The 21,427-nt window shown below is 49.5% G+C and overlaps 1 protein-coding gene across 3 annotated transcripts in view; it reads right to left on the bottom strand.

Moving 5' to 3' along the window:
* CHD3 (chromodomain helicase DNA binding protein 3) overlaps positions 1-21,427 on the bottom strand; it is an 813,321-nt gene that overhangs the window by 161,510 nt on the left and 630,384 nt on the right. For all 3 annotated transcript variants that reach the window (XM_086946072.1, XM_086946074.1, XM_086946073.1), the window contains one exon: positions 2,529-2,653. In XM_086946072.1, coding sequence (XP_086802198.1) covers positions 2,529-2,653 — 125 coding nt within the window. The remainder of the gene's footprint in view (positions 1-2,528; positions 2,654-21,427) is intronic.

The raw sequence follows: 21,427 nt of genomic DNA, 5'->3' as shown, positions 1-21,427 counted from the left end.
AGGTCTTCGCAGTTGCTGGTGCTTGTGTATACTCCAGAGTGTTTCTCGGGTCTGCTAGAATGTCCAAATAGCCAGGCTTTAGGTGGCCAGGTACCAGGCTGCCAGGCTCAGTGACTCAAGATTATGATAATCTGTTATGTCTGAAGAGGAGCCTGGGATGTATCTTTAGCTGGATTGCTGGCTGTGAGGACATCCTCAGGGGGGCGCTGTTCCAGCACTGCTAAGGCTGAACCAGGGCATTGGGGATCAGGTAACAGTGATCTGTCTTTGCCGCCCCAAGGACTGTAGGGATCAGGAGAAATGGCGGAAGGTGTGTTTGAAGTTTTTCAACCATGTCTTCAAAAGGAATATCACACAGCGCTCATGTACATCATGGTGTTTAAGAACATGTTTTTACAACACGTTGCACTTTTACAACGCATTCTTTTACTACATCGCCCCGTTGTACTTTACCAAGCAAAAGGGCTGGTAAGTACCCTTTTTTGTGTGGACCACATTGTAAAATCATCTTTAAAATAGGCTACGTGGTACTGACGTCAGTGGCAAAGACTGTGTGGTAATGGTGCTGCACGTTACAAAAACTCATTGTAACTTTGGCATACCTATACAAAGACATTGTCTCAGGACTCTGGTTGCCACAACCTTCTTGCGTAGCAGTGGCATTTCTTGTTTTGATGAATAGTGAATAGATCTAGTATAGGAAGGCCGCACACATGCAAGATGTAATCTAATTGGTATAAGTGCACCTTCCATTCGTGCCAGTACGAGAGAGCATTGCAGAGAGCATCTGCCATATCATTCTAGCATCTTAGGAGATGTTCGACTTTGAAATCCAACTTGTTGGAGTAGAGCCAATTCTACAGCATCTGTGCCTGTTCTGACAAAGAATGGGATCTTTTTCCTCCCTGGTTTGAGAAGCAGTTTGTTTTGTAAGTTCTGATGAGCATGCTTTTCCCGCTAGTCTCGGGAGGCGCAATTGCAGGCCCAGCTTCTCCATATTGGACCAGTGGCTTCTGGTCATTAGTTCTTACATGTGGGCTCTTCAGTCCTCCATGGATGCATCCATGGTCACCACTATTCTGTTTATCGCAGGGTGAAATGGGAGGCATGGGTTGACGTATGATGGGAATCTACACCACATCTGTTTGAGACTTCTGGTCACCAGGTCTGTATTGTCCCACAAGTCCCCTATTTGACTCAAGTCACGGTCTAGCTCATGCAGTATGGGTCTCATCCTGAGTCTGCAAAAGTGTATCAGTTCTATACAGGAGGGCATGAAGCCTAGAAGGGACTAGTACATTCTGACAGAAATTGCTTGTTTGGAGCAGAACACATTCCCAAATGACTGGAGTTCTGCCAGTCTCTCTGCTGAAGAAAATGTATTCCTAATCTCCCTGTCCAGGATGGCTATCAAAAACTGAAGTATCCTGGCTGGGTCTAATGAAGATTTTTACCAGCTTAGCATCAGACAAATGTTTTAAACAAGCTGAAGCCGACAACTGCAGAGAAATGTTGCTCTCCACTTGAGGAATCTCTGACGAGCCAATTGTCCAGAAACTGGTATACCTTGTGGCCCTGTCACTGCAGGAGGCAGATAGCTGCACTAGAGCATTTGATAATTTAAAAAGCAGATTTAAGTCCAGAAAGAAGTGCCTTAAGTTGGTAGTTCTGCTCAGCACTGAAAATCATAGGTAGTTTCTGTGGTTTTGACAAATTCAGATGTGAAAATAAGTATTTAGGGAGGTACATTATTTCCCTTCCTGAAGCAGTAGAAGGACCACCAGGAAGGTCCATCTCCCAAAAAAGTGTTTCCTTAGGAACTTGTTTAAATCTCTGCAGTCCAGAATAGGCCTTTGCACTTTCAGGTTGGCCTCTGTTGCTCCCCCTAGAAGTAGGTGGAGGCTCTGGAGTTGTAGCTACCAAAGGTGTAGATGGGTCTCCTTTCTTGCTGTGTGATTTGGTGGTCTTTGAACAAATTCGTGGGTATGTCCTATCTACAGCACCTACTGGTTCAATTTTATGGACTTCCCAAGCAGGGTCGAAATGAAAGATTAATTTCCAACTGAATGAGGCTCAGAAGATGGAGATGCTCCAAAGAAAACAGATAAAAACATCTCAAAATACACTGAAAGTTAAAGTTAGGCATGTTAGAAGTTAAGGGAAGGCTACCAAGGTATCAGGTTGTAGACAGGAATAGATTATACATAGGTTAGAGCAGAGCTGTTCTGGGTCTCTTCCTCACGCACTATGTGCAGTAGAAATCTGGGCCATGGTGGCCTCCAGAGGGAATGAGAGCGCAGCACTTCCAACTCATTGGTTGAGCCTTGGGTTATTTCAAATAAGGCAGATGTGCTACTACACAAACACTGTTTTTCAGGCCTATGGCCATATTAACACTGCTTACTGCTATTTAAGGTTATTGGGGATTCCTAGCGTGACGATGAGGAAAGCATGAGAACATATGAAAGCTCAAATGCTAGAGAAGGTGAAGTACACTCTCACTCTGTTCTGAAGTGCGCAGGACAAACCTCAGAATCCGCTGGGTCATTGCACCTGGTTTCTTTCTCTTCCATCCTATCTTCCTTGGCTTCTAACTCTTCCTTTTCAGTTGATGCTCCTCCATTATCACATTTATCACTAGGTGCAGGTGTGGCTGGGAGGGAAAAAGGCCAGAAAAGAACATTACTTACTTTTAGTACTACTTTTCATGTTATTTAAGGCATGGAATATCCCTGACTTCCCTAATGTTTGCTAACTTGACCATGCAACCATTGCGCTGAAAGGTCTTTAAAATACTGTGCTCATGTATTTTAGAACACTCCCGCAAGAGGAAATGGTGCAAAACATTCCAAACAAAAGATAGCATATGATATCTATAAACAAGGCCCATAAAAGAGAAGGAAATGTTACCTACCTGTAATTCTAGTTACCTCACAGGGGAATTTTTATTAAAAGAAACGGGGTATCCCTTGCCTATCTGAAATAACTTCCATCCCACATGGATGCCAAATTACTAGTTAATGAAGAAAAAATTATATTTTTCTTTTTTTATTTTTTTATTATGTTTCTGTCCCTATTCTATGGCCTCTCTGGTCCACGGCTTTTGTCAGGACATTTCAATGTTAATTGCCCCGGTGTTATATACACTTTGTTTAATGTAGTTAGGGCATGCAGTACTAAATTGCATGCCAAGTGAGCAATTTTACTCGCCTTATTGTAGGATCACTGTTCCTGAAAAAGAAAGAGAGCAAAGCAGCTTTAACATTCCACATAATGTTCACAATGTGTGGGAACCACTATGAGGAGAGGAATTGGAAGTATCTGCTTCCCAGGGCACGTGTTTGATAGTATGGGTGATCATCAACTAAATAGTAATAATTTAGCATTGCATGCCCTATATAAATATCACAAAGTATAAGTGTATATAACACCGGTGCAATTAACACCGAAATGTCCTGATGAACGCCTTGGACCAGAAAGGCTATAAAATAGGGGCTGAAACATGTGGACAGGCATGCTAGAGTCACAGAATCATTATATCCTAAATCACCATTAGGATAAATGTTTAATCTATACTTACCCAGACCACCAACATAGGGATACCTAGGTCTGTCTGAGGTATTTGTATTCTTTCTAGACTTCCCGCTCACAAGAATATTAAAAGGGCTTCCTAGAACATGGTTGAGCTCATCCTGGCTTTTAGGGGGCAGGGTGGAGCCGATTATGAAGCATGCCACTATTAGAGTGGGTGAGTGTCATACTGAAAAAAGAAAAAGATTCCCTTTTCTTCCTTAACTACAGACTGGGCATCCACATGGGATAGGAGTTATTCCAGATAGACTAGGGATACCCCAAGTTTGTTTTTGTGTTGTAACATTAGGGAGAGTGTATCCCTCGGTCCAATTCACTCAAAGATCTGCCCCTCGTTCTAGAAAGCAGGGCTCTGCTGGGCCTCTCACCTATTTTTGTAGAATCTTATTTAAAGTCATAAGCACTGAACGGAGTTCTGTTACACAGTTTGACCCTGTAATATGGTACAATATTGCCATCAAAACCGATTACACTAACCCAGGCCACATACTAATCTGCCCACATGGATATACCTTTAGATGTCTCTGAGAAACATTTGACAACTATTTTTGAACTTTTGACCATAAAAGTTACAACAGATCAGTCTCTGCATCAGCAAGGCTCCTTCAAGAATTGTGGGATTTCATTAAGAGTAAAACCTGATGATATTTCTTCAATCAGCTACTAAATATTCCCATATTCGAGGGAGCCCTACTAATATTCTTGTGACCGGGGAGTCTAGAAAAAATAAAAATACCTCTGACAGACCTAGGCATCCATTTGTTGGTGGTCTGGTGGGTATAGATGAAACATTTATCTTAATGTGGTTTAGGATATAACGGTCCTATGACCTTAGTATACCCAGCGAACAAGTTACTTACCTTCAGTAACAATATATCTGTAAGAAACACTAGTTACTTATAGATTCCTTACCTTAGAATTACCCCCAGGCATCAGACTGGATCAGGAAAGTTTTCGTCAGCAGTACCTCTGCACGTCGGAAGGTGGCGTCGGTCGGCTCCGCTTCCGCTGTTGGCGTTGTGTCGCAGGGATGACGTCGCAGTAGTTACTTAGACGCCGCCTTCGCGTGCTGACGTCAGTTCTGTACACGACTTTCCGTGCCAGGAACTCAGAGCCATGCAAGACACTGACCAGTGGTGCACACAACTAGGGTCCTGAAAGGATAACCTTAACCCTCGAAATCAGTTCACAAAAGGGGGGGGATGGATGGGGCAATAAGGAATCTATAACTTATGTTTCTTACATATGTATATTTACCGAAGGTAAATAACTTGTTCATCTGAAAGAAACACGTTAGTTAGAGATTCCTTACCTTAGAATAGATACACCAGCAATACCAACCCCGGTGGTGAGTCTGCAAACTAATCTCACACCAAAATATCCTGAGCACAGAACGGCCAAAGAAGCTGTTTCTCCGGACCTTACTGTTAAAGCAGTAGTGCTTTGTAAATGTGTGCAGCGAGGACCACGTAGCTGTATGACTGATATCATTTAGAGGAACTCCTAGTTCCAGAGCAGTAGTTGTTGCCATCGCCCTGGTAGAGTATTCGTGCAGCCTCACTGGAGGCTTCTTCTTTGCTAGAGAATAGCAGACTTTGATGCACAAAACGACCCACTGGGAGATAGTTCATTTGTGTATGGCCGGACATTTCTTTGCACTTACGTATCCAACAAAGAGTTAGTCATCCACCCAGAACTGTTTGGCGTGATCCAAATAAAAAGAAAAAGCACTTTTGTGGTCCAGACAGTGGAATCTCTCCTCCTCTTTCGAGGGATGTGGAGGCAGAAAGAAGGTGGGCAAAGTGATGTTCTGCCCGATGTGAAAGGCAGTGACAACCTTGGGCAAGAAGGATGGACGAGTCCTGTGGACCACTTTGTCCGGATGGTCAGACAAGCAAGAAGGCTTAGATGAAAGAGCCTGGAGCTCACCCACTCTCCTGGCAGAGGTGATAGCAACCAGAAAAGCAGTCTTAAGGGTGAGAAGTCTTAAGGGACAATTTTGAAGCAGCTCAAAGAGAGCGCACATTAAAAAAGGCTGTAGGAGATTCATGTCTCACTGAGGCATAACGAAGGGAATAGGAGGAAGAGGGGAATTATGCCTTTCAGAAAACGATTTACCACTGGGGACTTGAAAAGAGAAGGATGATCTGGAAATCTTAGGAGGGCAGAGATGGCCAAGAGATAGACCTTAATAGCACCCAGACCAGAGCCCTGATGGGCTAAGGAAAGAAGGAACAAGAGAACCTCAGAAAGAGGGGCAGAGGCGGGATCCACAGCCTTTGCTGTGCACCATGCTTCAAATTTGTTTCACCGACAGGCATATACCGTCTTAGTGGAGGGACGCCTGGCTGCCAAGATTACATCACAGACTTCCGTAGGCAAGTCATATGATGGAACTGCTGCTGCTCAATCTCCATGCAAGGAGGTGGACGTTGGACTGGTTCGGGTGGAGGACCGTCCCCTGGAGCTGCGACAGAAGATCCTCCCGAAGAGGTAGTCGGATTGGAGGACCGATGGCCATGCTGAGCAGCTCTGGATACCAGACCCTTCATGCCTAATCCTGAGCCACAAGAATGACATGGGACCAGTCCCGCTTGATCTTCTTCAGCCCTCTGGGCAGAAGTGATATAGGTGGAAAGGCATACAACAGACCGCAACCCTACTCGCGACCAAAAGCGACGCCTAGCGAGTGCTGCCTTTGAAATTCCTACGTGCAGAATTGCTGACATTGCACATTCTCTTCGGTGGCGAATAGATCTAACTAAGGCTCTCCCCACTGTAGAAAGAGGCCTTGCACCACCTCCGAGTTCAGACGCCATTATTGATACTTCATGCATCCTGCGTCTGAGTTTGTCCGCCCTGGCGTTCAGAGAACCTGCCAGGTGTTCAACCACCAGGGACATGCCTTGATGTTCCAGCCATGCCCAGAGGTGGAGGGCCTCTTAATATAGGGTCCACGACCCCACCCTGCACTGTTTGTTGCAGTACCACATGGCGGTGGTGTTGTCTGTGAACACCTGCACTACTCTCCCCTTGACAGAGGGAAGGAATGCCTTCAACGCAAGACGGATTGCATGAAGCTCCAGAAGGTTGTTATGAAGCCCGGACTCCGCCAGAGATCAGAAGCCACTGATCTCCGCCTCTCCCATGTGGCTGAGAAGTCAGAGGGACCTGCCGTCGACCCAATCCTGGTTTGTGAGCCACTGCTGCAGTTATTGTGCAGTGCCCTCCGAGATCTGAACGCAATCGGACAGATTCCCCTGATGCTGCACCCACTGGAACTTCGGGTCCCACTGCAGAGCCTGCATATGCCACCTGACATGATTGACCAGCTGAATGCAGGAGGCCATGAGGTCCAGCAGCCTCAGGGTCAGCCTGACCGAAACCAGAGTTAGAGGCTAAAAGATTGGAATCATAACCCGAATATCCCAGACTTGTTGTTCTGGAGGATAGACCTGAAACCTTATGTCGTGTCCAGGATTGCTCCGAACAAGAGGAGTTTCTGAGAGGGAATCAGGTGTGACTTTGGCACATTGATGGAGAACCCCAGTGAATGCAGGAGGCCGGCCGTAGTCTGGAGGTGGGAAACGACTGCCTAGGGCGAGCCCGCCTTCAACAGCCTGTTATCGAGATAGGGGAAGACTGAAACCCCTGATCTGCGCAGATGAGCTGCGACCACCGCCATCACTTTTTTGAACACCGGAGGGGAGCTGGTAAGGCCAAAAGGAAAAACGGTAAACTGAAAATGCACGTGGCCGACTGTGAAGCTCAGGTAACGCCAGTGGGCCGGCCGGACGGAATATGAAAGTAAGCGTCCTGCAAGTACAACTCTACCATCCAGTCTCCTGGGTCGAGGGCAGAGAGGACCTGAGCAAGTGTTAACATCTTGAACTTCTCCGTCTGGAGGAAGCGATGGATGTCTCTGAGATCCAAGATAGGGCGCAGGCCCTTGTCCTTCTTGGGCACCAGAAAGTAGTGGGAGTAGCAACCACGACCTTCTTCTGGGACAGGGATGCACTTGATGGCTCCCTTGGCCAAGAGAGCCACAACTTCCTGTTGGGGAAGTGCCAAGTGATCCTCCGACATACAGTGGTATTGCGGTGGCATGGCTGGAGGTTAGACTCGAAAGGGAGGTAGTAGGCCCTTCGGACTATCTGCAAAACCCACTTGTCCAACATGATGGTGCGTAAGTGGGGGAGGTGATGGCAAATCCTGCCGCCCACAGGCGTTTGATGGGCCTGAAATGTCGGATCAGGAATGTTTAGAGGCTGTTGCAGAGGGGGGAGGGGGGGGGGGGGGGTGTTGGTGGACTGGCCTGTCTGCTGGCCCCTTGAACCACAGCGTTGGTTCCCACGTCCTCTGCCATGCAGAGCTTGAGGAGCCTGCTGCGGCCTGTGGCTTTGGGCAGGACATAGTGGGGCACCCCTTCCGTAGCCACAAAAGGGGCGAAAAGCAGACTGCGCCAGAAAACTGGAGAGGCCCAAGGACTTGGCCGTAGCCCGTGAGTCCTTGAAACGCTCTAGGGCATTGTCTGCTTTGTCGCCAAAGAGGTGATGGCCATCAACGGGCATGTCCATGAGGGTATTCTGGACATACCCCGAAAAGCCAGTGGATCTCATCCAAGCGTAGTGCAGAAGGGCTACCGACATGGAAATCGTTTTGCCCATAGAGTGGGCGGTATCCAGCCCACAACGGATGGTAAACTTTGCCACATCCCTCCTGTGGGCAACAGCCTAGGAAAGCACTGTCCGGGCCTCCTCCGGATACTGAGGCAGCACTTGTGCAACCGTATACACCACAGAGTGGGAATAACAGCCCAAGAGACATGCAGTGTTTACCGACCGCCTTCCTAAGCTGGCGGAAGAAAACATTTTCTTTCGAAGGTGGTCCAACTTTTTGGATTCCCTTTCTGGCGGGGGTGGGGTAACGAGCTCTTGGAAGTAGAAGCTTGGACCACCAAGCTCTGGGGTGGGGTGTTTGGAGAGGAAAATGGGGTATTTCGGAGCCGGGCAGTGGTGTCGGGGTGATCATCCTATCCACGGGAGCCCCCATGTTTGGTCTGGACCAAGTACCCAAAAGGATGTCCGTAAGTGCATCATTAAAGGGCAGCAGCAGCTCCGAAGAGCTTGCTGCCGACTGAAGCACTTCTGTCAGGAGATTAATCCTAACCGCCACAGTAGGGAGCTTGAGGTTGAGAGCCTCGGACGCCCTACGCAACACCACTGCGTACGACGATCCCTCCTCCACAGCCACGGTAGGAGGAGACAACATGCCAAGGTCAGGGGAGTTGTCCAGACCACTGGCATCCCCCAGTTCCTCTCTCCAGTACTGTTCAGATTTTATCTGATCAGCTAAATGGTCTCCTTACCCCTCCCAGTCCTCCTCCTCATCCTCTGGGTGCCAAACTGGCTGAAAAGGGACACCAGGAGTGAAGAGCGGTACAAAATCCCCTCTCGGCGTCGGATCCGGCGTCGGGCGATGTCGGTCCAGCTCCGGATCCACATAAGGATGGAGGCCGGGGTCGACACCAGCCGGGAGCCCACCGACGTCGAATACAGTAATGGTGCCAGAGAAAGCAGCGCTGGCGGAGGTGTAATTAGGTCAACCGGTGCCAACCCGGATCCAGGCCTGGATACAAGGGGGCCTGCGGCGCTGAGGCCGGAACCGTCAGCCGAGTAGGCCTCGGCACCCCAAACCGGTTGTCCGGGCCCCAAAAGCGCGCTGGTGGGTCCGGGCCACCTAAAGATGGCATGCATCGCCTCGTAGAACGTACGAAGCTGGGCGGGAGTAGATTTCTTACCGTCGAATAGATACCGCAGCAATACCATCACCCGTGGTGGGCCTGCGAAGTAAGTTCACACCAGAAAGTCCTGGAGGACTGAAGGGGCAAAATAACTGTCCCTCCGGACTTTGTTGTCCAGGCAGTAATGTCTGGTGAATGTGTGCAAGGACGCCCATGTGGCCGCCTGGCAGATGTCAAGAAGTGGGACTCCACGTGCCAATGCAGTAGTTGCTGCTGTAGCCCTAGTGAAAGGAGCACACAATCCCACTGGTGGTTCCCTCTTCCCTAAAGTGTAACAGACTTTGATACACAGGACAACCAATCGGGAGATTGTACACTTTTGAACTGCCCAAACTTTCTTGGCACCTACATAGCCAACAAAGAGTTGATCATCTACTGGTAAATCTTTAGTGCGGTCTAGGTAGAAGGACAGCGCATATTTAGGGTCCAGACAGTGGAGTCTCTCCTCCTCCTTGGAAGGGTGTGGAGCAGGGGCGTAACACAGGCCCCGCGGTGCGGGGACCCAAGCTCCAGGGGGTCCCCTTAGAACTGCACTCTGACCCGGAGAGCTCCTGATTGAGCCCGGAGGGGGCCCCTCTGCATACCGTGCAAAGAGGCCCCCTCAATTTTCGTTACGCCAGTGGTGCGGAGGTGGGAAAAAGGTGAGCAAAGTGATTGTTTGTCCTATGTGAAATGGTGTAACCACTTTAGAAAGGAACGCAGGTCTCTTCCTAAGCACCACTTTGTCCAGATGCACAGAGAAGAAAGGGGGCTTAGAAGATAGAGCCTAAAGCTCACTCACCATGCGAGCAGAGGTGATGGCAACGAGGAAGGCAGTTTTCAGAGTGAGGAGCCTGAGAGGACAGTTGTGAAAGGGCTTGAAGGGAGCACACATAAGATAGTTTAGAACAAGATTCAATTCCCACTGGCGGAGATGAAAGAAAGAGATGAGTAACGCCCTTGAATAATCTATTTACAATAGGGGGCTTGAATAAAGAGGACTGATCTGGCAGCTGAAGGAAAGCAGAGATATCTGCAAGATAGCCTATAAGAGTCTGCAGAGCAGAGCCCTGCTGGGCCAAAGAAAATATATACAAGAGAACCTCTGAAAGAGGGACAGAGAGGGGATCCACAGCCTTTGCAGTGCACCATGCCACAAACTTGTTACATAGTACAGGCATTTATAGTTTAAGTGGATGGACTCCTTGCTGTCAAGATGACATTACAGACTTCAGATGGAAGGTCAAAAGCTGTCAACTGTCTCCGCTCAATCTCCACACAAGGAGGTGGAGGCTGGACAGGTTCTGGTTAAGAACCGTCCCTTGTTGCTGCGACCGGAGATCCTCCCGGAGGGGCAGTCTGAATGGAGGATCAATGGCCATGCTCAGGAGCTCAGGTACCAGTCTCTTTGTGCCCAGTCCGGAGCCATAAGAACAACTTGGGCCCAGTCTCGCTTGATCTTCTTCAGCACTCGAGCCAGAAGTGGTACAGTCGGCAAGGCATAAAGGAGGCCACAACTCTACTCGTGATGAAAAGCCTCGGCGAGCGATCGCCGCCTTGGAAATTCCAAAGCGCAGAACTGCTGATATTGTGCGGTCTCTTCGCTGGCGAACAGATCTAACCAAGGCTCTACTCACCGCTGAAAGAGACCTTGCACCACCTCCGAGTGAAGACGCCATTCACGATCTATCAGGCACTAATGGCTGAGTTTGTCCGCCCTGGCAATCAGAAAACCAGCCATGTGTTGAACCACCAGGGTCATGCCCTGATACTCCAGCCATGTCCAGAGGCGAAGAGCCTCTTAACATAGGGTCCATGACCCCCCCCTGCTTGTTGCAGTACCACATGGCGGTGGTGTTATCTTTGAACACCTGCAGCACTTTCCCTTTGCAAGAGGGAAGGAATACTTTCAGTGTCAGGCAGATCACCGGGAGCTCCAACAGGTTGATATGGAGCCCGTGCTCCGCCGAAAACCAGACTCCTCTGATCTCCGCCATCTCCCAGATAGCCACCCCATCCCAGGAGTGACGCATCTGTCACCACGGTTAGCTCTGGTTGGGGAAGAGAGAAGGATCTGCCTCTGACCCAGGCTGGGTTCGTTAACCAGCACTGCAGTTGTTGTGCAGTTCCCTTCAAGATCCAGACGTAGTCGGAAAGATTCCCCTGTTGCTGCACCCACTGGAACTTCAGGTCCCACTGCAGAGCCAGAATATGCCATCTGGCATGATCCACTAGCAGAATGCAGGAGGCCATGAGGCCCAGCAGCCTCAGGGTCATTCTCACCAAAATCCGGGATACAGTATGATAGCCCACATATACCGGATGCACTGCTCGGGTGGATAGGCCCAAAGCTGCACTGTGTCCAGACAGCTGCGATGAAAGGGAGCGTCTGGGAGGTAGTCAGGTGTGACTTTGGCATGTTGATAGTGAACCCCAGTGTGTGCACGAGGTTCGCCGTAGTCTGGAGGTGGGAGACAACAGCCTGGGGCCAGCTTGCCTTTAACAGCCAGTCGTCAAGATAGAGTAAGACTGGAACCCCTGATCTGCGCAGATGAGCTGTGACTACTGCAGTCACTTGCGTGAGCACCCGAAGGCCACTGGTAAGGCCAAAGGAGAGCACAGTGAACTGAAAATGTTTGTGGCCAACCGCGAACCGTAGATAGCACCTGTGGGCTGGCAGAACTGGAATATGGAAATAGGCGCCCTGCAAGTCCAGTGTCAGGTTGTAAGACCAGCGCGCCTGCCTAAAACTACAATTCCCAGCAAGCTTTGGCTCAAAACTACTATTCCCAGAATCCCCGGCGGAGTAACAGGATATCCCTGGACAGAGCCTACGATCGGTGCTCGTGATTCTTGATGGTCGGAGGTAGCGGCTGCTCCTCTGCTCCCGGTGGTTCCTAGTGGCTTCGAGGGTTCCAGTTCGTGAAGTTAGAGAGTCTGTATCCGGTAACATTGCCAACGCGCTGGCTAGCGCGTCTTTACTGCTGATCTGTGTTGGCGTTTACTTTCCCAAGTGGGAGCAACTCTGTTTGTTTGTTTTTGCCTCGCGGCTGCGAGGGAGTATTTCCAAGGGAGTTTCTGTGTTATTCTGACACGCGCTAGGAGGATTACATTGGCGTGTGTCTGTACCCATTATTTTGGCTATGCAAGTGGCGGAGTGCAGGGGGGGAATCGGACCTTCGCACTACCGTCACGAATCGGTGTGATCTCAATTCGGATTGTGGATTTAAATACCAAAGCGGATGGCAGTAGTGAAGGAACTACGCCATGCCGTGTTTGGGTTAACTTATTTGTGCTCAATGAACTGAAGGAGACAATTGTGCTTTCATAACCAAAAGGTGGATCTCCTTGCATCGTTTATGCACAGGCGTGCTAATTTAGTCCTGGTGCATTTAACATTTATTTTGGAACTATTTCCCAAAGCCTTTTTGTACTATGGGGTATGTTGACATCAACAAATCCAGCTTTTAGTTATGAAGTGCTATGGCTTGATGGTAATACGTTCTTTGGTGTTCTGCAGGAAGGAAGGAAGACGGGAGAAACAGCAATAGGGTGTTTTTGTGCACGTTTACTACAGGTGAATCCAGGGGTTTTTGGACTAGTGAGATTTAATGAGAGTAGGGTTAAGTATTGTATTAACCTTTGTACTTTTATCTTACAGTTTCTTTATCCCTGCTGCCCCTTCCTTCTTCTCTTGTTCTTTCTGTGTTTTTTCCCCTTTTGGGGTTTTTTCCTCACCGTATCGTCTGAACACCCTGTGTTTATACTTCAGGGTGTTCGGAGGGTCCGGAGGTGGAGCATTGTTGCTGCAGGCGGATCCTGCGGAGTGTGAACCTGACATCCAGCACCACCATCAAGTCTCCAGGATCGAGGGCAGGCAGGACCTAAGCCAACGTAAGCATTTTAAACTTCTCTTTCCGGAGGAAGAGGTTGAGGGCACGGAGTTATAGAATAGGACACAGGCCTTTGTTCTTCTTGGGCACCAGAAAGTAGCGGGAACAGCAAGCATGATCTACGTCTGGTCAGGGACCCTCTCAATAGCTCCCTTGGCCAAGAGAGCTGAGACTTCCTGGCGGACAAGTGCCACATGATCCTCCGACATGCGATCAAAAGACGGAGGCATTGAAGGTAGGGGTAGTTTCGAAGGGGAGGGAGCAGCCCCTTCGGACTATTTGCCAAACAACCCTGTTAGCATGATGGATTGCCAGTGGGTGAGGTGATGGCGAATCCTGCCGCCCACTGGCTGGTGATGGGCCTGCAATGTCCGACTACGAAGGTTTGGAGGCTGGGACAGGGAGGGTGAGGTTCTGTGACAATTATAAGTGGTGTTTTCGACTTGTTCGAATATGGACGAGTTTGGTATCTATGAACCGCAAATGGCGAGTTTAGTGGGTGTACGCGTTTTCGCCACGCTGGTCTGAACCGTTTGTCTCATTCGTGGGTTTCTTCATCTGAACCCACGGGTTCCATTTTAGATACGGCATCCAGTTTGTCTCTTGCCCTCAAGTAGCCAGCGAACGGACACTGTCCGCTTCGTGACCCTGGGATTCCCAAACTCTTGCGGAAGACACGTGTTCCTTTGAGGGTGTCTTTATGATGAGGGGGATGATACTGCAAAGGCAGATTGCCCCGCTCGAGGCTCATCTTGCCGTATTGGTGTATTGTTTCAGCCGTGCATTCATTAGGCACGACTTCTTTGATCCTGCAATCGTGTTTCCGATATCGCCCCCCCTACACTCTTTTCTATTGACTATTTTCATCTTCCCTTGCACCTGTTTCTGACTCTTTCCTTAACTCGTTTACAGCCGGAATGGAATGTACTTAATGGTGGGATAACGTACTTTTACAGTTGGGAACTGGCGATGCTACTGTAATTATGTTCCGGGACCCTGAATACATGAAAGCAGCCCTTTGAAGTTTACTGTGGGAACTGAGTTGTAACCTTTTGTTCGCCATGTTATGTTATGACAGAAATATGTATAAAAGGAGCGATCCACAGTTGCAATTTGAAGCAGTCTCTTAGAACATGCATGCGTTGTACTTCTTGTGACTTCTGTGTTCCCTGCAGTAAATATACCTCGATCTTTGACGCCGAAGGAAGTGTCCCGTGTCTCTGTCATTTGTACGCCGGAACAGGTAACCCACGAAGGTTTTAGGTATTGTCCCCTGGCACCGCTGGGCCTTACGAATAGCCCAGTCCTTCAAGGGGGAAACGGTGGAGGGGAAAGGGTGGACTGGCTCCCAGATTCGCAAGGTCGCGTCCGTGGCCACGCAGAGGCTGGGCAGCTTGCGTAAACCAATGGCTAGGCTGGGCTGGAGGTAGCTGGGTACCGCTTCCATAGACACGAAAGGAGTGAAAAGCAGACTGGAGAGTTCGGAAAGACGCAGCGAGGCCCAAATATCTGGCCGTTGCCCTAGAATCTTTAAAGCTCTCCAGCGCGGAGTCAGCTTTGTCGCCGAAAAGACAACGGCCATCAAAGGGCATGCCCAGCAAAGTTGACTTGTCATTCCCCGAAAAGCCAGATGTCTCAACTAGGCGTATTGCCTAAGGGCTAACGACGTGGCAATCGTTCTGCCAAGTGAGTCAGTGGTATCCATTCCACATCTGATTGTGAATTTAGCTGTGTCTCGCCCATCTGCCACTACCTGGGAGTGAACACCCCGGGTCTCCTCCGGGCACTGAGGCAGCACCTGCTCAAGCGTATCCCAGATGGTGTGGGAGTATCGCCCTAAGAGACACCTGGTATTCAGGGACCACAGTGTCAAGCTGGAAGAAGTGAACATACGCTTCCCAAGGTGATCCAGCTTCTTGGATTCCCTATCTGCAGGAGCAGAAGGGAATGCACCCTTGGAAGAAGAGGCTTGGACCACCAAGCTCTCAGGGAAAGTGTGTTGGGTGACGAAAACTAGGTGGCCCGGGGTTGGGTGATGGCGGCGGGCAATCGTCCTTTCCACAGGAGCCCCTGTGCTGGGCTTGGACCAGGTGCCAGGAAGGACATCAGTGAGGGCTTTGTTGAAGGGCAGAAGGAGTTCAGAGGATGATGCTGCAGGCTGAAACACATCTGTTAGGAGGTTAGTCCTGACTGCCACTGAAGGAACCTCAAGGCCCAAGATCTCAGCCGCTCTTCGCACCACCACAGTGTAGGACCCTCCCTCCTCTGTAGCTACAGTAGTGGAGAAAGCATGTCAAGGTCTCAAGAAGTTTCCAGACCACTGATGTCACACAGGTCCTCTCTTCAGTCTGGTTCTTCCAGCTGTACTGCTAAAGGGTCCAGTGACCCCTCCCAGTTCTCATCATCACCTTATGGGTGGTAGGGAACACCAGGGATGAACAGGGGAACAAAAGTACCCTCCGGTGTGGGATCCGGCATCGGTCCGGCTACGGGTCCATCTCGGTAGCGAGGATGGGGATGGCTGCGGCACAGCCGTCCGGCACCAGGGGCGTCATCGCTGGGGTCAGCACCGGGGAAGGTCGAGTGAGATCGACCGGCGTCGATCCGTATCCAGGCCTCAATCTGAGGGGCACTCCGGTACCAGTTCCGGAGCTGGCAGCCTCAAAAAGACTAGGACCCTCGAGGGCTCCAAGGGGCCCGAAGGCACGCCGGCGGAGTCAGGCTGCCCAAAAACGAGGTGTAAGGCCTCATAGAATTGCCTAAGTGGGGCAGGGGAGGCTCCAGCTACCGGAAATGGTGGGAGGTGCGGAGTCGTCCCTGAAGCAGGCACTGGAGACGGAGCCTTTGAGCGACAACGCTCCGAGCCCCGCATTGTGTCTGCCGACCGTCAGGGAGAAGTCGAAGAATGCTTGTGCTTCTTTGTCTTTTTCTTGTGCTTTGGCTTACCCGAAGACCTGGAGTGCGACAAGGTGTGAGAACTCCGCGAGTGGCCTCAAGCCCTTCCTCTCGAATAAGACTGGAAGTGACAAGGAGCCAACCGCCAGGCCTCCAGTAACTTTCGGGACCGCTCCCACAAAGACTTTGGATTCATGGCCCGTCAGTCTGAGCACAACTTCAGGTTGTGGTCTCGCTCCAGACACGATAGACACAAGAGGTGCGGATCCATCACCATCATCAGTTTGTGACATGAGTCATATGGCTTGACCCCGGTCCGGCGTTGGGACATCCCTCACGCACCAGGAGTTGAAGACTCGAAAAAGAAGTCAACAAAACATTGAAAAAAGTTAGTCATAAAGTGACTAAGGGGTAGCTCTCTCCGGATCTGCACTAGTCTGGCGTGGAAAAAGAAAGAACTGACATCAGCGCACAGGGGCGATGTCTAAGAAGGCAGCGCAACGTCATCCCCGCGACCACGGCGGCCGTGGAGTCGACCGATGCCACCTTCCCAAACGCAGGGGTACTACTAAGAAAACATTCTCCAGATCCAGTCTGAGGCCTAGGGGTAATTCTGAGGTAAGGAATCTACAAATAACTGTCTCTTTCAGATAAATAAGTTTGGGCGCTAATCACTGTTAGGACATGTTACCTTTATATGTATACATGTCCTACTTTTAAATACCAATCAATCTGCCTTGTGGACTACAATGTCTACAGAGAGAAGACTTATTAACATTTCAAAGCAAGTTTTTGACCTGCCAAAAGGGCTTACTTTGACAGTCCGAATTGCAGTTTTTACACTGCTACAATTAGGCTACACAGGGTAGGCCTGAAGAAAACAAGTTAATTACCTGTAACTGTAGTTCTCCAGTATTGGAAGCTTTCATAGATTCACATGCCTGAATCATTTCCAGTCGTCGAGACTGGAGGTTCCGGTATATAAAAGAGCAATGCTTAGATAGATAGCAAACTGATAAGAGGTCTAGGCCTATTTCCATTTTGCAATCCATAACCTCTGTTATGTAAAAGAGACCAACATTGTCCCTGAACCAATCAGAACCTCTCACCCTCTAGAACACTCCTGAGAGAACCTTTGGCCCCTCAGATTTTCCAGCTCTTGTGCCTTAGACATCTTTTGTGCTAAATCCAAGGTGAGCCTCTCAGGGGAGGAGAGTGGGTCGCATGTGAATCTATGAAAGCTTCCAATACTGGAGAACAACAGTTACAGGTAAGTAACTTGTTTTCTTACTCCAGGATTGCAGCTTTCATAGATTCACATGCCTGAATCAGAATAGCGAGCATTCATTCATAGCACATTTTTCCTCGCCTAAGACCTGGAACCAGGCAACGTATATAAATTGAAAATTGCACTTTATATACATATATACCGAATGTTTCAAAATGGCATATATCACAACACATAACAATAAAATGTGCATATGTAAGTAATAAAGGAAGGAGGGATGGTAAAGAGGGCTCACCGTCACTGGTTTCTCAGTACTGCTTGTCCCACTGCCACATCCTTCTCAGCGGCCGCATCCAGGCAGTAATGCCTGGTGTAGGTGTGCTTACTCTTCCAGGTAGCCTCCCTGCAGTTATCCTGGATAGGTACTCCAGCAAACAAAGAAGTGGAGGTGGACACTGCTCTCGTAGAATGAGTATGAACATGTGCATTCAACGGCTTCCCAGCCGCCTGATGACAATATTGTATTGTACTTGAAATCCATTGGTCAATTCCTTTTTTGGATAAAGGAAAACCCTTCCTGGGTCCACTATAAGATACAAACAGTTGTGAAGACTTGCTGAAAGGCCTTGTTTTTTGCAAGTAGAACTTGATACAGCGTTGAACATCTAGCGAGTGGAGAGCTTTTTCCGCCACCGTTGCTGGTTGAGGAAAAAATCTCTTAAGAATCAGTGGTTCATTCAGATGAAAGTCTGTCTGCACTTTTGGTATGAATTTAGGATTAATCCTGAGAACAATCCTGTCCACTTTAAACTGCAAGAAAGGTTCGTGTATTGTGAGAGCCTGTATTTCCCCAACTCTCCTGGCTGAAGTGAGCGCTATGAGAAGAGCTACCTTCCACAATAGGAATTTTAGGACCGCCCTGTGAATTGGTTCGAAGGGCTGCTTCATCAATTGAGATAGTACGATGTTCAACTGCCAGAGAGGTGGAGGAGGTTTTATGGGAGAAAGGTTCTGAATAATCCTTTCATGAATTGGTTGATGATTCTTTCGGACCACAATGATGGTCCTGAGGAAGTTCTTCTATATCGTGATATAGCGGCGAGATGCACTTTAATAGAAGCAAGGGCTAAACCAGATTTTGCCAACAGCAGAATATATGGGATAATTTCATGAGCTGCTGAGTTCAAAGGATGAATCTTCAACTCTTGACACCACAAACAGAACCTCTTCCATTTCCTCCTATATGTTCTGTTTGTACTTTCCGCTCTGGCCTTTGATAATATGTCTTTGCATTCCGATGAAATATATAGATGTTGAAATTCGCAGTGTTCAGGAGCCAGGCCGCTAAGCGTAGAGATTTCGGATCTGGATGAAGCACTTGACACTGGGACATCGGCAAGAGCAACGGTATTGGTTGAAGGCGAATCGGGTGAACCTCCGACAGTAGAAGCAGCTCCGTGAACCAGTGTTGTCAGGGCCACCATGGGGCTATCAGCATTATTCTGCATGATTTCTTCATTATCCTTGTAAGAACGCGTGGTAGGAGAAAAATCGGAGGAAAGGCGTCAGCAAAGATGCCTGCCCATGCCATCAAAAACGCATTCCCCCAAGATCCCCGTTAGTGACGCCAACTTGCGAAGAACCAGCATTTTTTGTTCTGAGCTGTCGCGAAGAGGTCCAGTGTTGGTTCTCCCCATCTTAGGAAGATGCTTTGTAGGATATACTGGTTGATCTCCCACTCGTGGCAGGTTGATTTTAGTCTGCTCAGAGTGTCCGCTTTGATATTCTGATCCCCTGGATGATGGTCCGCGTTTAGGAACACTCCGTGTTGAACAGCCCATTCCCATATTTTTTGTGCTTCCTGAGACAGGGAGAGTGATCTTGTACCTTCCTGTTTGTTGAGATAATGCATCGCTGTTCTGTTGCTAAGCCCACTGCTCTGAGCTCTAGAAAATTGATATGTAGTTGTTGTTCTTGTAACTTCCAACGACCGCTGACCTGAAGGAATGCTCCCTGTAGGAGAGTAGGGTCTGCAATCCTATGGTCACTGGTTTACGACTTTCCCTGGCTGTGGGCCTGCTAATCAGACCCACAGCCTAGCTGTTCTCTCTCTAAATTGACAAGCATGTACCTTAGGTGCATTTACCAATTGGTACTGGGCCACCTTATCAGTCCTTGTACAGTATACCTTAGGTATCCAGGGCATAGGTGTACCAGGGCCTACCAGGGGCTGAAGCATGTATTATGCCACCCCTGACTGGCCATCTAAACAGACACAACTGGCTGCACGACAGCTGGGGCAAGGTGGTGTAATCACCCTTTGCTTTAGATATAGTATCCCTATATCTAACCCTAAAATGGACACATGTAATCCTATCAGTCACTCCTATGGCAGGCCGTATCAATCCTGAAGACAGAGTGCTTGGAATTATGTGAGATGGTGCTCTGGCATGAGCTGAGCCCGTTTGCAGCTTGCGGAACCAAGTCCTAATAGCTGTTCCATGATAACGCTATACCATATACTCTTAAGTGCATTATGAACCTCGCGGTCAAATGCTAACTTTGGTATAGCATTATCAAAACATGTTGAGTAAGGTGTCATACGAATTGGAATACTAACCCCTCGCCAATCCTGGCGACGGGGGTAGCATTCCACACTTCTAGAGGGACACGACGTGTATGTAACTGTGAACCCCGGTTAAAGTTAACTTGAGCCTCAGCATCACAAAATGGATGCTGCCACCACAGACACAAGTCTGACCTCCTGCTGCTGGGAGTCCTTCCAGCGAGGGAGGCTCGGACAAAGGGTTTCCTGTCTTGGGAGGTGCTAGCACCACCCCAGACAGGATTTTGTGTATTAGGTAGGACAGGGCTGAAAGGAATGAGACATGCCTGGGGCACACAAGGTGTCCCTGTGCATATGCCGGTCTAAACCAGTTCCTGGGGCACTCCAGCCCCAGAGCTGGCGCAAGACCGGACAAAGGAAAGGGGGTGTAACCACCCCCTTCCTGGTCCCACCCAGAGGAGGGACCTAGTCGTAGTGCAGTCCCCTTTAGGAGAATAAAGGCAGGAGCTGGTCCCATTCCAAATTAGATTATCCTGAACAACTTTACAAGAAGAAACTCTGGACTTTGACGTTCTGCTCCACAGAAGACTGAAGAAATCTCCCTTGTGGGCAAGGAGTGTCCACCCTGCACAAGCAGGCACCATCAGCGTACCGCGACTTCCCTTTGTCGTCTTCCTGCAAGGATCCAGACTTCAGAGCCCGACGAGACCTGGATTCCCAGACCTCTCCGACCTCTACCTACATCTGCAGCACAGCTGAGATCCGTGGGTGCGACTAGACATGTGGGACCGGCCATCTTGAAAGAAGCAGCACTTCGCTCCAGCACGACTCCTGAGGTATCCTCATCCAAGTGCTCTGGGGACTGGGAAGCCCCGACCCCGAGCAGCTCCTGCACCGAAGACCAGCCTTCCAGCATCCACGAGATCTGCGTGGGGCCCTTCTGCTTGCCTGCTGCTCGACGCATTGTCTGGTCACTTGCCCGCTGGCTTGTGGCCTCCTAGACGACGAACTCCGACAACTTTGCTGCTGGTCTGGTTGCTCCAGACTGGCCCTTGCTCCCTTCCAAAGAGGAGCACCCCGGACCCTCCTGGTCCACTCCAGACGCCGTTGCCACTCACCGCGTGGGTTGCCTTTGCCAAGGCCTGTTGAACCCGAATCCGGAGACGACACCGCCGACAGCGAGAGCCTGCGTGGGACAGCTCCTGCCTCCATCCTGGTCGTCGAAGACACCGCCTGGTCCACGTGGCTGCTGAGACAAGCGTCCACCTTCACCTGATCGCGACGACGACATCTGGTTCCACTCCTGGTTCCACTCCAGTCACTGGCTAGTGACTTTGAACATTGTCCCCTCTGCTTTAAGGTTCCTCTCTTCACCAATCCACCCTTGGATTGCACCGGACATCTTCCTCCTGGTCGCCTGCACCATCTTTCTTCAAGGCTCCATAGACTTCGACGCGGAAACCCGACACGAC

Source organism: Lissotriton vulgaris, chromosome 12 (assembly GCF_964263255.1).
Source record: "Lissotriton vulgaris chromosome 12, aLisVul1.2, whole genome shotgun sequence".
Taxonomy (NCBI): Eukaryota; Metazoa; Chordata; class Amphibia; order Caudata; family Salamandridae; genus Lissotriton; species Lissotriton vulgaris.
This window is presented reverse-complemented; position numbering and strand designations above follow the sequence as displayed.